This window comes from Chamaea fasciata, unplaced genomic scaffold, assembly GCF_029207755.1.
Source record: "Chamaea fasciata isolate MVZ Bird 193981 ecotype frontalis unplaced genomic scaffold, bChaFas1.0.hap1 SCAF_2, whole genome shotgun sequence".
In the NCBI taxonomy this organism is placed as follows: Eukaryota; Metazoa; Chordata; class Aves; order Passeriformes; family Sylviidae; genus Chamaea; species Chamaea fasciata.
In genome coordinates, this window is record NW_027094087.1 from 56586047 (window position 1) to 56601286 (window position 15240).

Here is a 15240-nt window from a genome sequence, read left to right on the forward strand (position 1 = left end):
TTTCAATTAGAACAGTTTATTCATCTTAATAAAATCCCCTCTTCATGAACTGGTATTTGCCTTTGAGGGGCTAGTTAATACTACCGAAATTATTTATACTGCAGTGAAATAAAAACAAACCAGGATTGAATAATTCCATTACAGTTTCCAGAAAACAGATTTTCTGTACAAGCCACGGTATAATTATGTTTTGATAGCAGTTCTTATAGAATGTAAAGCTGTCATGTGATATGTAGCCATTTTGTCTAGCAATGCTATGCTTTAAATAGGTATATTAGATTTTAACTTCCGTTTTGATGTGCTGTATATTTAATAGTTAATGCACCAGAATACAAAGTAATAAAAAGGTTCATTATGATCTGTAGTCAGCCTCTTTGTGCTCCCTTAAACAGTTTTAAAATGTAAAACATATTTCTCACACACTGTTTTGCCTTGCAGCACCTAGAGCAACAGCATTTAGGCAGGAGAACTTCTGGAGTATTGGCCATAAGTAGACAACTAAGACTTTTAATGGAGGTAATACAGCATACCCACCAGTGAGTTTTTATGATTTAAAGAAAAACTGTATTCCTCATTACTGTACCTTCTGCATTTGTCCAAAATTGGAGCAACTTTTTTCATCCTAAGTGTCAATACGTGAACAGATGGGGAGAAACCAGAAACAAGAAGAGGAAAGGAGAGATGGAACAAAGGACAAATAACAGTATTAAAATTCATTATGTCTTCTCAGGGAATTTCTTCAGGATATTAAAACTTTAAACTGTTAAAATAAGGACCATAAAATTAAGGAAACAATAGCTACGGAACACAAGGTAGAGGGAATAGTTTTCAAAAAGCTGTAGATATTTGTTGTTTTGGGGTTTTTTTTACACAAACCTTATCTTCATAACTGTCAACACTGGTTCCATATAAGACACACACCTGACAAAAACATGCAACCCCCCAATGCTTTCATTGTTGCTGTGCTTCAAAAGAAACCAAACTGACCAAAGATTAAAAAAGAAATCCAACCAAAACAACCCAGAAAAAAACCCTTAAAGAACAGTAAAAACAAAGAGGGCAATTCAAGCAGCACTTCAGTCTTAATCTGCTAAAAACTCTCAAATGATAATTTATTAACAAGATATGTTCACATATATCTGCATATGTAACAACACTTAAGTGAAAGCAGTCTTTAATATCCATATTATTGTGAGGGAGGGCTGATGAATTATTAAAAGACTTAAACCTGTACAAGTATAAACAAGAAAAATGCTGATTAAAGATGTTTACATAAATATTGGCAGTTTTCATTGGGAGGAAAAAAACCCCTAATAGCATACTCCATTTAACTATCCAAATATTTTGTTTTAGATACCTGTTAAAGATATTAAAATACAACCTGGAAAAGTAACCCTGATCTGTATCCAGCCAGCATGTAATGAGAGTCAGAGTTTCATATGCATGTGTGCATGTAGGTATACACACACACTGGGGCTTGCACAACCTACTTCAGATTTCATTGGACAGCAAATCATGGTTAATGGCCGTGTGGTTCACAGATGCAATGCTGCTGTTGTCCTCGTTTGTGGCAGGCATGAAGGCAGACGTAAAAGGAAACAGTTTATGACATGCTGCTTGATATTCTTCACATTGAGCGTGGCAGCTTCCAAAACTGCCATCAAGCAATGCCTCAAAAACCTTTGTTAATGTCTAAAGAAACAAAAGCAACAGTTAATAAATGCAATTTACAATTGTTTTACTTTTAAAGGCACATACTGTTAAACAATACTAGTCTGAGCAAACAGGTTGCTCTGTTGGTATTTACGGATCTTTTACTTGGAGGACAAATTTGAAATCTTGTTCAAGTATTAATTTATCATGATAAATGAAGCATGCACATTATCCTGCATTAAATCATACATTATTTAAGATCTCACACAGTTGGTGGCTTTATATACTGTATCTTTTACCTTCACATTTTTGTCTCTCATGTTTTTATCCAATCTAGTTGCAACAGCAATTGCTTTTTCTTGTCTTGATTTGTCCAGGAAATACATCATCTTTGCACCTTATCACAAGACAAAACCCACAATGTTTAGTTTTCTTAAATGCCATGCTGCATATACAGACACACAGAACCTGAAAACTTATACATAAATGTGAATTAATCTTCTTACAAGTTTAATAAACTATAGCTTCCTCCCTGATTTATAACTGAAAACTAATGAAACTAATGCCATTTTGAAATTTATTAGAAGCATAAGGATTGAATAATATAGGAGACCTGTTCCTGCAAAAGTGACATACCTCACTTGACTGACAGGTCTTCAGTAGAGAAAAATATCACAGAGTACATTGATGACAAACCCTTCAAATCAGCAGGCTAAATGAAATCCATCCAACAAATGCAGAAGCAAGTAATTCTCAGAGAGACACTGAATTGTCTTTAGAATTAATATCCATCCACTCACTGGAGGCTGAACAACAGTCAGTAAACAACTGTGGAACATGGCCCAGTAAAAGTCCAGGCCAGTCCACAGGGCAGAACGCAGGGCCATGGCTGCTCACCCGGAGCTAAGGACACAGCTCGGGTACAAGGCAAGTGCAGCACAAATTTGGTGCTTTGCCTGGACCTTGGTGGCAAGGAAAACACCGCATTATGGAACTACACAGCTTCTCAGACCATGAACAGTTTACCAAAACTGGTCTGGGTATCTGCAAAATTCTGCTCCTGGTTCCATAGCTGCCTTTATTTAAAATCTCATCTTAATGAATTTGTTGGCATTTCACGTACTTTCCTTTGCCCAAATACAAAGTCCAGACCCACCCCACTATATAAGCTACTGCAAAAAGCAAAAAGCTTAATCATTTTACTGCAAAAACTTGTAACAGGAAAGATGACAGTGCTTCAAAACATGAATATCTACGGTGGTATGACTGCACTTTTTGAAGGTAAGGAGGAAGTCCTTATGCATCTAATAAAAAAGTGAAGCAAATTTTTTTAAAAATGGTACAAGCAGAGAGAAAGGCCCCCTCCACCCCCAAACATAAACATGCAATTTTACATCTCATTAGAATTTATGTATGAATTCATGGAATTATTTAGATTGGAAGGAACCTTAAAAATCATCCAGTTCCACATGCCCTGCCATTCCCAAGACACCTTACACTGGACCAGGATGCCCTAAGCCCCATCCAACCTGGCCTTGCAGAGTACAGATAAAGATTCTGGATTTACATCACGTAAATCCTTTTCAAGAGCATGAAAAAGTTAGACAAACCTGACAGTTGGTGCTGAATGGAGGTAGCATTGTGTTTGAGAAATTCTTCATTAAAACTCTCCAAGTTTTTATAAACAAAGATTTTCTGCATTTCTTGAGTTAGGACCTTGCTCACAATTTCTGGGAGGTTACTATGGTCAGACACTAGAAGAGGGAAGTCAGGGGGAAGATAAGCAAAAAAATGCCACTTGAACAACTCTAGAAAACACTGAAACCACACGTCACTGCTAAAAGTCCCAGTTTTAAAATTCGTGCACAGAAACATGATTGTCAGATCAAAATGTGTCAACACAAACAGTGCTGATGCATTTACAGAGGAAACATTCATAAAGGGTGCTCTGTCATGTAAACTTTCTATTACAAGTTCACCACACAAATCGTTTCAGTCAGAATCTCTCCCCTGTATCTCCCACTTATTTTCTTAAAACCTAAGGTTTTCCAGGATCCTTAGAACAGTCACTTTTCTGTGAAATCTAGCCAAAATGAGTTGTTGGGTCCACCTGGTGGATTAATGGAGGAAGGAGTATAATACATACACAGTACACTGGGTAGCACAACCTGTATTTTCTTTGGCATTGCCAAGGAAAAACACCATTTGTTTTTATTTTTCTTTGTATTATTTTGTGTTTCAAGAGTATACATCAGAAAATATGTAACTATGTCCTTGCACAATATAACTTGTTGTATCTTTATAATTACGTATTTCCTACACACATACCAGCTTTAGAGAATTTAATCAAGCACTCGTGTAGCCATGGGTTATTCCTGTTGATAGCAAAAGCTCTTTTGACAGACTGTAACATTAACAGAAACTTTCCTGTGGGAAGGAGAAAAAAACAAATATTAGGAAACCAAGACTAAGAATACAGAACATTTTCTTTTAATTATCAATTACTGTTTTCTTTAATAAATCTAGTACAAATACTAGAAACATCAAGTTTCTATAGAGAATTAGAAAGGAAGTTTATTTTCCCATTCAAATTACTTAATAAAACAAGTTCTTGCTGCTCAAACTCTGGCAACACTGCACAGATGTTACCACCTCTTTACCTTTGGTTTCCTCTAGATAATTAAAGATCACCCCACAAACACTGTTCCACAGTATTTATAGGTATATACCACAACACAGTCTGCTCTTAGATTTTTTTTGTTTAAGGTGACTAAACAAAACCAGTATTTACTCTATTATTATTGAATTTGATGCACACCTCAGCTTCAGTTAGGTAAGTATTTATTCCAGATCATTTTCCACTATACTTGGGTAACCCAGGCTGCACTGAGAGACTAATATTTTGTAGAGCAAAAATAAAATTAAGCAGTACTTTACCTTTTCTAAAGTATATTTCAAATGCTAATAAATGTGTTTCTATATCATCTCCAATAAGATTCTTAAGTGGTATAAGGAACTTAATGGCTTCTTCTAATGGATTTTCTACCTGTTTTAATAAAAGAACAGTGAAATTTATGGCTTAAAATAAATGTCAAATAAAACGCACCCGTAGTTTCTGTTATTCAGAGCATTTAAATAATCAGAGGTCAAAGGTGAACTGCAGCTTTCTGAATTAAACTGCACAACATTTTTATTTAAACAGCAGGAGTTTTAAAAGTGTTTTTTATTCATCATTTCATCTTGAGGAAGACAGCATCACTGCTAACTCTGGCACTGCTCGTGCAGTCAGTGTTGTAATTTAGCATTTAAGAAGCAATTAAATACAACCATCTTAGACAACAAGCTTGAAGTTTACTGTGGTAACTGAGGTAGTTCCTTGTGCATAACAATGCTAGCTCATGCCTTCAAACTTTGTAAATTGCAATAATTTCTGTTACTTTTTCCTCTATTCACTTATGAAAAGCAGAATTCTACAGACAAAAACGCATCTTTTTATTCAGTATCTATTTTAACAAAGTATGGCCTACTGTTTGGGAAAAAAAACCCTGAAATTTAAGAAAAGTAGCAGTATGAACTTAGAACTTGGATTTATTGAGGAAAAATTCTTCTCTTTAGCGTAAAAAGAGATGGACTACAAAAAGGTACCTCCGCATGCAAAAATAATTTTATAAAAACACCGAGATTCTTTTATGAGAATCTGATAGCAAACACGTATAATAGGCTTTTTATGATAATCACAAGAGTTTAACAGGAAAGACCATGCTAACCCTTTCCAGTTTTTCAGGAACCAGCTCTTCCCTGGGTCCACTAGTTTCCTCCTCCTCTTCATCTCTCTTTTTCTTTTGATTTTTTTGCTGTCGTTCTCTTTCTGCATGCTTTCTTTCTTCTTCAAGTTTTGCTTTTTTCTGGGCTCTTCTTTGCTTACTAAGCATTTTCTTCAATTCTTTGGCTGACAGATTTTCTACAGATTAAAGCAGCAGACAACATACAAAGTATTTAATTCAAAATCTTGCTTCTCTCAAACAACTCAGGTCACTATGCTTCTCCCCATCTCAATATGGCAAACCTTTAAGTGATTTCTATAACTGCCATCAGTCACCGGAGTATCACCACTACACAGGCCAACACTGCTGCTGGATTATTCTTTACAGCCTAACACAACACTTGATCTTCCATATTTTCTCTTACATGGCTGTTACAGAAACCTCAGTGATTACAAAGGTTAGCTACATAAAGTTGTTACATCTGTCACAGGTTTTACCTTAGAAAATGAACACTGGTAATACTAAGCTCTCATTTTGACTGTAGCTCAGCTTGTTTCTAATGCCATCTAGAAACATCCCGATGGATTTACACCCCATCTGAAAACATGCTAAACTTGCTATTATTCATCTAAGTGTCTGACTAATATACAGCCATGATAACTGCGCTGATTTAATGCAAATGCCATGGGATAACTAAACGGAAATGATTAGTTTAGCCAGGATAATACTGCAGCTTCCGGTCTGTTTACTGTGGTGTTTACAAAGAATAGGATTTTTGCTAAATGTGGCAATGCACAGAAAAATGGGCGCCCAAGGGACTAACACACCTCTTCTGTGGCCATGGCAGCATGACCTCCCTGCTTGGGTCATCCCTATTCTGACACAGGGAAGCAAGTGTTCTTTTTACCCCAAACACACAGTGCTGCCTTCTCCCACAGGTAAGCCAACTGAAACCCAATGAACAGCAGGCAAATGAACTAACAACTTCTTAGACACCACCCACCTTTATGATATTTTGCTATCCTCTGTCACAGACCTCTGTCACACATTGATCTTACACTATATACAAAAATAAAATTGGAGAGAAAAAAGGTCCTAGTTCAACTGTTCAAATATGCCTCTTCATTATTCAGAGGCAGGTACAAAAAAACCTCTGAACAAAGGTAAGATTTTATTTGCAATATTAAGCAGCATTTCAGGTTTGGCTTTCCTTTTTCTGCATGTCAAATATTTTTTCCCTGTGCAAAAAGCCAGGCATGAATTTCACTGCTTTAGTCAACAGCCACTGCAAGGCTAAGAGTAACTGCAATTCCTCTTAAGGAAAAGCAAGTATTTATCTTAAAGTAAAAAAAATACCTTAAATAATCTGCCACTGACTCCTCAGATTTCCAAACCACACCCCACTGGCTTGCTAAGAATGTCTGTTTTCCATTTAATACTAGTTTTAAATAATGTTCTAAATGTATTAATATTGCTAATACTTTTGCCCATTTATTCTTTGGTCCTCAACTTGTGTGAAAAGTGGTAAAAAATGCTGTAGTAACCAGTATTACCATGTAATAAATTAAATACGAGACCAAAATTAAATTCTTACAATTCAGACTGCTTTTTCACAAAATCTATCAATTTGTTCATAATTCATTAGTTAATAATATTTATCTAATGGCTGAATTGAATCTGATTTTAATATTCTGAAACATCACTCCTCCCCAAGTACTCCAAAACTACAGCGAGGTTCATTCATGTTCTAGTTCTATGAAGTAATGAGATGTGAACAGAGAGAACTGTAGCCTGTTATCTATGATCTCTTTTCAGCTATTGTCACAGAAAAAAAGAAAAACTTGTGCTCTATTTACTCCGTAACACGTAACTTACTTAGCTTAAGCTTTTACATGTGTCACAGATATATGAGCCTTCAATAAAGTGTAGATACCTGAATTCACTTCTTGCTCTTTGCTTTCATTGGTAAGAGGATTATCATGGAGCTTCAAGTAAATTTCAATTGCTGACCGGGCAGCCTTGAAGTAGAAGGCATGTTTCCTGAGGACATCTTCTAATCTCAGAAGGTCTACATAGGCACGGAGAGTCATCTTTCTCATGCAGTACGTGTGGAAGTCAAATTGATCATCTGTTATCTCAAAAAAATGCTAAAAACCCAAAAAGAACACACTCATATAGTCATATACTTTGCTTAGTCTACTTTTTATTAGACAGAGGTGATAAAGTTACAATTGCTATTATTTACAGACAATATTTAATAGGTATAGACATTTCCTTACAATACCGACCATTTAAAAGAACCCACTGATAGGGAAAAATCTCAGTTAACAAAGCCTATAATGTGATTATTCAAAAACTTAGACACCCTAAAATGTGACTGTTCTGATTAGAAACCCAATTGCCAAAAGTCAGTATAAAGTTAATGTATGAATAGATGCATAATTATGAGATATGTTATTTTATATTGAAACCTTTTCACTTCAATAACAGTCTTACACATAATACCTAGAGCAGACATCACCTGTTACAATAAATCATCAAGCACTTACCTGTTGTTAAAACCCATTATATTACAAGTTTTGTATGCTTCTAGCATAAAACTGTGCTGATTACATGAACAAGTATCTTCCTTTGCATATGAAAAATACTGGGGAAGCAATGGGTGGTGTTTGCGCCTACTCACCCTTTCTACTTCATGACATTTTTTCAAGGCGTCACCGTACTTCCCTAGCCTTTGATAAGCCGCGGCACATTCCGTCTGGAACCACATACACTGCATCTCATTAAGGTTCTCCATGGCAGAAGTTCCTTCCTGAAATAAGTGTCATCATCAGGTTTTGCTGTTGTAATTTACCAGCTGTGCCTTTCAACTGTGGCTGGTTTCAGGCCATTAGGAGCAAACAATCAGTCCTTCAACTTACTTAGACTTCAACAGGAAATGAACACCCATTGACTAAGAATAACACTTGTGATATTCAGTGCTCCCCCAGGGAGAAAGTAATAGATAGAAATGATTAAAAAACCCAATTATCTGAAGATTAATGTCTCAACAGGTTTTTAAGATTAACTCATGCTTGTGCACACAGTCTCACTTCTATAATTTGGGGTCAGAAAACAACACTATAGAAAAAAATTCCTTGAGATCAGCAAACAATTTTAGGCGTTTCTTCCCCATCAGGTAAGTAGCATCCACCAGTCTAAAACCACACCAACATAATCACTGCTTTATCATGCAGTATGAGCAATTACACATTTCACAGAACTTGTTTCTCTAAATAAGCAAAGTTAGATTTATACTTAATATTTTGACAACAAAAAAAAGTCCTAGGATTGAGACTTTATAATAGTTGTAATGCTCTAGATTAAGTGAACTGGAAAAGCAGCCCAAATATCATTAATATTAGTCATTAGGTTTTCAGAACAGTTTTTATAGCAGAAGAAAGACCCAATTACACTCAACATTTAGTTACTCAGGATGGTATTTATCCTGTCTTTCTAGGTATCTAGGATAAAGTTCTGTCTTTCTTACTTTAACACTTCTGACAAGCAAACATGATGAGTTTAATAATCGAATTTACATCAATCCTAGAAATACCTAGCAAGCTTGAATCCAATTTCAAGTCTTACCACACCTAAAATTTAAAAGAATAAAGGAGCCTAATTTATGTACTCCAGGATATCCAACAACGTAGTCTTCATGTTTAATTCCATAAATTATATGAAAATCTGATATTTATAAATCCAAATTTTGTCCAATGTCAAACAAAAAATAGAATTTAAAGTGCTTATCCCATCTTTTAGGGATAGATTCTGCTTTGACAAGATTTTTGTGGGTAATACTAGCTTAAAGGAAGGAAATGTTCAAGTCTAAATTAATTTAGCTTAATATTAAATGGTAAGTGTTCAAGACAGGAATGGATGCAGCTTTGAGCAACCTGAGTTAGTCAAAGATGTCCATTCCCATGGCAGTGGCATTGGACTATTCCATCTCTAAAAGGCCCTTTCCAATACAAACCATTCTATGATTCTGTGTACGCTCTTACCACCAGGCATTATTGCGGACTAATATTATGGACATTAATAAAAGATATTTGATCAAATGTTATGAGTGAAAAACCACCAGAGGCAAGCAAAACACCTCTTAATTAAAGCAATATACTTGCCCTTGTGAATTTAGAGCACATCTCCTCTGCATCCTTCACCATATTTGCTCGCAGCATGTATTTAGCACATTTAGAATTGATAAATCTGTCTGCAGTATCCAAAGACTGTGCTTCATCCATCCATTTGGCAGCTTCCTTGATGTTACCTACATGCTGTTAGGGAGAAATTAAATAGTTAACTTTCATAAGAGTCCTGCTATAGACCATGTCCTGAAACCTGTATTTGTTACTGGTATTTCTCCATCAGAACCAAAAGGCAGTGTTATTCTCACTCCCCCCACTCCCAGATTTTTTTCAGAATTACAATTCACTGTAAGTTGTGACTGGCTTTGCAAAACCCAAACAAAAGGGTTTTCATTTTCTTCCTGACAAAACAGTGCCCAAAAAGAAACCCACATGAAAACTGATGCCCATAACCACTGCTAACTGAAATATTACCCACACATGCACACCAGTTTGATGGGTTGATTTTTCTCTTATACACTAGGTACTCCACGTGTCCAAATTCCCCTTTTACCTTGTAAATTTTTGCTTTTAAATAGAATAGCTCTATTAATGTTGGAGTGCTTGCAATTGCAGCATTAATGTAATCCAAGGCCAAAGAACACTGGCCAAGTTTGTCAAAGTGCTGTGCCAGGAAATACCGAACCCAAAGCAGTGTTGTTGGGGGCTCTTTCTCTCCATTTTCTGCAACAAAATGGGAAAGGTTACAATAACCAGTAAAGCTGAAGACTGCATTTGAAAAATGAACACAAAAATAAAGCTTGGCAAATTCAGCAAATATTTCTTGTAATGGATTTTTTTACTAGAAGATATAGTAACTATTTTTTTGCAAAAAGTATCAGCACTTTCACAGTTCTTGAGAACTTCCATGAACAGTATTAGTAATTACAGGGTAATTAACGTAAGACCACAGAAACTTACCACATGTACTAAAAAGGTCACAAGTTTTCAAAGAGGCTTCATAACCAGTAACAAGTTCCTGGATTGTAGAAACCTATATATAAAAAATAATATGTGCTTAAGTTTTGCCTTAGTATCATTTTAACAGAAACTAATACACTGAAAAGAGCACTTGAGCAAATTAGAGAAACTATACAAAAATCACTACAAAAAATTGGATGTATCGTCATATAGTTTACTTCACCTTTCACAGGTATTTTTGACCACCTATTTTAATGGGTGATGTGGCAGGGAAATGGGTTGATCTCAGGCAGCTTACAGCAGAAGATATTCAAGTGCATATGATCAGTATCTTCAGTAAAAATTCCAAAATATAACTTAATTTGTGCTATTCCTTTTTAAGCATCGAAACTGAGCCAATTTAAAAAAAGGTGCTTTGAAAAAGACCATACGTGAACTTCCCATAACAAATGGCAAAACAGAGACTTCTGTGGTTTTTTGGCAGGTTGATCTATACTATTAACGATTTTAACGATTTCTCTTTTGTTTGAAAGGCATTGTTGCCTAGATTGCAGGTCCCATCTTTTAACAAAAATCTATACATTGACTGACTGAAGGCTAATGTTGAAATCTGACCATGTCAACAATATTGGTTTTCATTCCTAGCTTTAAGACTCAAAATTCATCCGTACAGTTTTTAACTCACACTACACAGGTTTGACATTTACAGTAAGTACGAACATTAGGATCTGTGCATTTCATGACAACCATTCCAATTCCAGGTCCATGGCTCAAAAACGCCACTTAGTATTCCTAAGCAATTTATGAAGTGCTCAACCTGTTTGGTAGCTTCATTTGAAATATGCCTGCCATATCCAGCAAGTAACCAATGAGCCTTTTTAGGTAGCAAGAACAATACTGCAGTAAAAATATGATCTATGTATACACACTCAAAACACAGAAGGGACTGAAAAATATAAGACCTGACTGTAAGCACAGCAGGATAATGGCTACATTCACCATTAGGTGAAATCTCTAAAAGGTAAAAACCTAAAACTTCAATGGTTAAAAGTCAGTTGATCCTACATTTAAAAAGCTGATTGCAAGAGTAAAATATAATTGTAGGGAGACAGCAAAATTTTAAAAAAGCACAAATTGACAATGCATGCATTCACTCCAAGATATATTTTGGGAGAAAAGGGAGAAGAGAATAAACCTTATTCTAAAAGATCAAAGCATACAGTTTGAAGGATACCACTTTATTTAACCTAATTCAGTACAATGGGCAAAAATGGTTTCAAAGAGAGCAGAGAAAGCAACACGCTCAAGTCACACACAGCTACTCTAAGTATCTCAAGAGTGTAATAAAATGTATAAACCCACAGATTCTGGAAAGCTCTGGGCAAACCTCATAAGAAATGAGTTTCAGTAGAAAAATCTCATAAAATATAATAAAATGTTACTGGACTTCAAATAACTACAAAGTGATAAAGGAATGTGAAGAAGTCACAAGTAAATGGATGAAGGCAAACAAATACATTAAGTTTTTCTCTGGCCTGCCCCACACATCTGTTCACTGTCAGAAAATATTTGAAGATTCTTCTTGCTAAGAAAAAATTTAAAAGCAGAAGCAGTTGCCTTGGGTAGCAGGGTTGCAGTGTGTATATGCAACTGTGTAAGTGTTACTTCCTTCCTGATTTTCACTGCTATTTCCAAGTATTCCCAAAGTTATCCTCATCTGGCTGGTACTAACCCCATCATCAGTGAACTGTGTGTAAAGGGAGAAAGACTGCTTCATTTCTTGAATAAGCAAACCCCACCACCAAACTCTACATATAAATGTTTTAATTACTGCACACTCGGGAGTACAGCTTCACGTGTGGACAAAGAACAAGCTACCACCAAAAAGAATGGCATCACCATCCCTGAGCCACACGTGCCTGGTCCCTGCTTTGGTGGAGCGCTAGTGACTGTATCCAGGGTTACAAGTGATCTCCCCCCTTTTCCACCTCTGTGCACCAATGCCCAATTTCTCATTCCATCAGCAGCGGGCACTGGCAGTGGACAGACCTGGGACATCCACATAAGAGGGTCTTCAATCAGCTGACATTAACAGTGAAATAAAATACTCTGACTCTTGAGGGGATGGAGAACACCAAGATGTATTCTCTTGTAAAAGATGCCATGTTCTTCCAAATTCAGAAGTCTGCAGAGGTTTTGGCTTTTGCAGCTCAAGAAAATACACTGTAATTGTCATCCTGGAAGCTACTATGAACAACACATTTGGAACAAAGTATTTAGTGAAAGCAATGGCTAAGAAAATGCAAATGGGATAGCTGGATTATTGCAGACATACTTAATGAAAATGGTAGTATCTTTTCCCCTTACTTTTTATGCTTCATCTCTTGCTAGCAATTTAGGAAAATAATTTCAGGTTTGTGTGCTGCTTCAAGGAGCAAATGATCTGGAAATATGAACCATAATTTCTGTGCCCATATGAACTGCAAATTTAGTTGCAAAATCTGTCTCTTGAATTTGCCATTATCTGTATTCTAGAGCTATCATTGCTATCTTAAAGGCAACCATATTTTACTGTTTCTAAAAGCTACAGCATACGTCATAATTTTATGATTTGCAAAAATTGAGCTGAGGTATCTGGAAATACCAGGATATTGACCAAAAGCTAATTTCAAATAGAATTATTCTAGGAAAACAGTGTATTTGTTCTCTTGCCATTGAGTTAAAAAAGCTCAAGTTATCAGAGAAGTGTAGCTGAAGTCATCAACGAATTTCTCATTTCATTACAAAATGACTGAATTAGTTCCTGGGGTCACCAGTTTCAAAAGCCTCTTAATCAGAATTCAAGCCTCAGACCTTTCCACAGATCACTATCTACACCTTTCATTCATTATGGAAGAACAATGAGCTGAGCAGTAAGAATCCAGGAAGGAGGAAATGGGCTTTAGCCTTCCTCATTTGCACAAATGAGTGAAGTACTCATTTTTCCTCCTATACCCTTAAAGATTAAAATTGTACATGCTCGTAAACCATAATACATTCTTGTCAACTATAGTAATCCTGAAAGTTAAAAAAGCACCTTCCCACACTTGGTACTACTTCAAGCAAAGACTCCACAAAGGTTGCAATGCTCTTCCATTCCTGTGCAGTTTATTTCCATTGGAAAGGACAATTTTGTAAGCAAACTTTGAGTAAACGCCTTAAAATGAATAGTTGGGAAATACAAACAGACTGGAATAAATCACATACCTTAATTTATTTTAAAATAAGTAACAAGAATCCAATTAACTTCAAGACCAAGTCTGAAATACCTTTTTCTGTGAGCACTAGTGTGTAATTATCTGATTACACCGATACATGTCTTGTGACCTCTTTTGTAAGGGACAGCCTACAGGAAAGTGATAGTTTTCCAGGTAAACAGGTGCTGACCAGAATTCTTCTACCACATTTTTAGCTATCACAGTGGCACCTATGGGCCAGTCATGAAATGGAAATCTGTGCTGCATGCTACGCCACACACCAAGTGATTCCTGCTACACAGATTTTTCTTTAGACAAAACGAGGGCTATCAAAGGTAAGAACTACAGTAGCCTAAATTTAAGTTTGATTTTTTTTCTATATTCCATGTTACTACATGGGAAGTATGTTGAATGAAATGACAAAAGGAATATAAATAAGGAAAACAGCAATACAGAAGGTTAAGAAATATCCTAAACAAACGTGAGGTGAAATACATAATGGAAGACGAACTCAACAGCCCACTATCACAAAGGAAGGATGCAAATTTTTCAGGTAGAAGACCTATATTCTATGGTTTACTTATGGAACCTAAGTAACTACATTTATTCCATATCCTATTAAAATTATAATAGACTTCTGTTTCAATGACAACCTTCCAAACACCAATACAGTATTTCCTTCAATGAAACAATTGCAAGAAAAGGAACTGAATTATTGTAATATACTGTAAAGTGGTTAGACTTAAGCTGTGTCAGTAGTCGTTTTTGAAAGACTTCAGCTTGTTAATTTACCAGTTACAAACACTCAAGTATTTTTGTTTTCAGTTGCTCCTATTAGAATTCAGTAAGAAGTTACCAGCACTTCCAGCGCAAACACAATCAAAAGCTACTGTATAAAGGCAGTTTGGGAAGCAACCCACGTGTTGACATTTGGCACAGATTTGAGTCCCTGCCTTTTGATTTCCTGAGGACACATTTAGTATGATCTGCTCCGTTTTCAAAGCCAAATGACCAAAAGGGAAACTTTGAATACTGGTACTGAGATGTGAAGTTTCAACGTGCACCCATATAGCTGTCCAAACAAGAAAACATGCTACTGATCTATAGATACAGATGCAACAGTGATCTTAAGCTTAGAAAAATTGGTTATGCATCAGTACAGGCAAATCTTCAGGTAAATCCCAAAAATACTTTAAGATGTGTATTCTGGTATGGGCCTCTACAAAAAGATTTCACTCTTGAAAAATACATACATAATTACACTCCTGATTCAGGCAAGGGGTTCATTACTGTGCCTTGAACACCATCAGCAGTGAAAAGGAAACAAAACTGTGAGTGACACTTCAAACACTGAAATGGTCCATCATCATGCATCAAATGGATCACTTCTGGGTATAATCACACAGTAGGAGACTGATGCTGTAGAAAACCACTTTCAATGTTTCCTCCTTATGGAATGTCTAATAATCACACATACCAAAAGCTAAACATTTGCATGTT

The 15240-nt window shown here is 36.0% G+C and overlaps 1 protein-coding gene across 2 annotated transcripts in view; it reads right to left on the minus strand.

Annotated features, from left to right (window-relative positions):
• The window catches only part of NAA16 (N-alpha-acetyltransferase 16, NatA auxiliary subunit), a 60395-nt gene continuing 45155 nt past the window's right edge, over window positions 1-15240 (minus strand). Inside the window, exons 10-20 of one of the 2 annotated variants that reach the window (XM_066176234.1) lie at window positions 10505-10577; window positions 10098-10267; window positions 9581-9733; window positions 8101-8229; window positions 7351-7564; window positions 5421-5614; window positions 4591-4699; window positions 3982-4080; window positions 3264-3407; window positions 1953-2050; window positions 1-1692 (exon numbers count right to left, since the gene is read on the minus strand). In XM_066176234.1, coding sequence (XP_066032331.1) covers window positions 1492-1692; window positions 1953-2050; window positions 3264-3407; window positions 3982-4080; window positions 4591-4699; window positions 5421-5614; window positions 7351-7564; window positions 8101-8229; window positions 9581-9733; window positions 10098-10267; window positions 10505-10577 — 1584 coding nt within the window. In that variant the 3' untranslated portion in view covers window positions 1-1491. Of the gene's footprint in view, window positions 1693-1952; window positions 2051-3263; window positions 3408-3981; window positions 4081-4590; window positions 4700-5420; window positions 5615-7350; window positions 7565-8100; window positions 8230-9580; window positions 9734-10097; window positions 10268-10504; window positions 10578-15240 lie in introns of those variants that run through there. The other variant, XR_010719408.1, reaches the window with a different exon arrangement.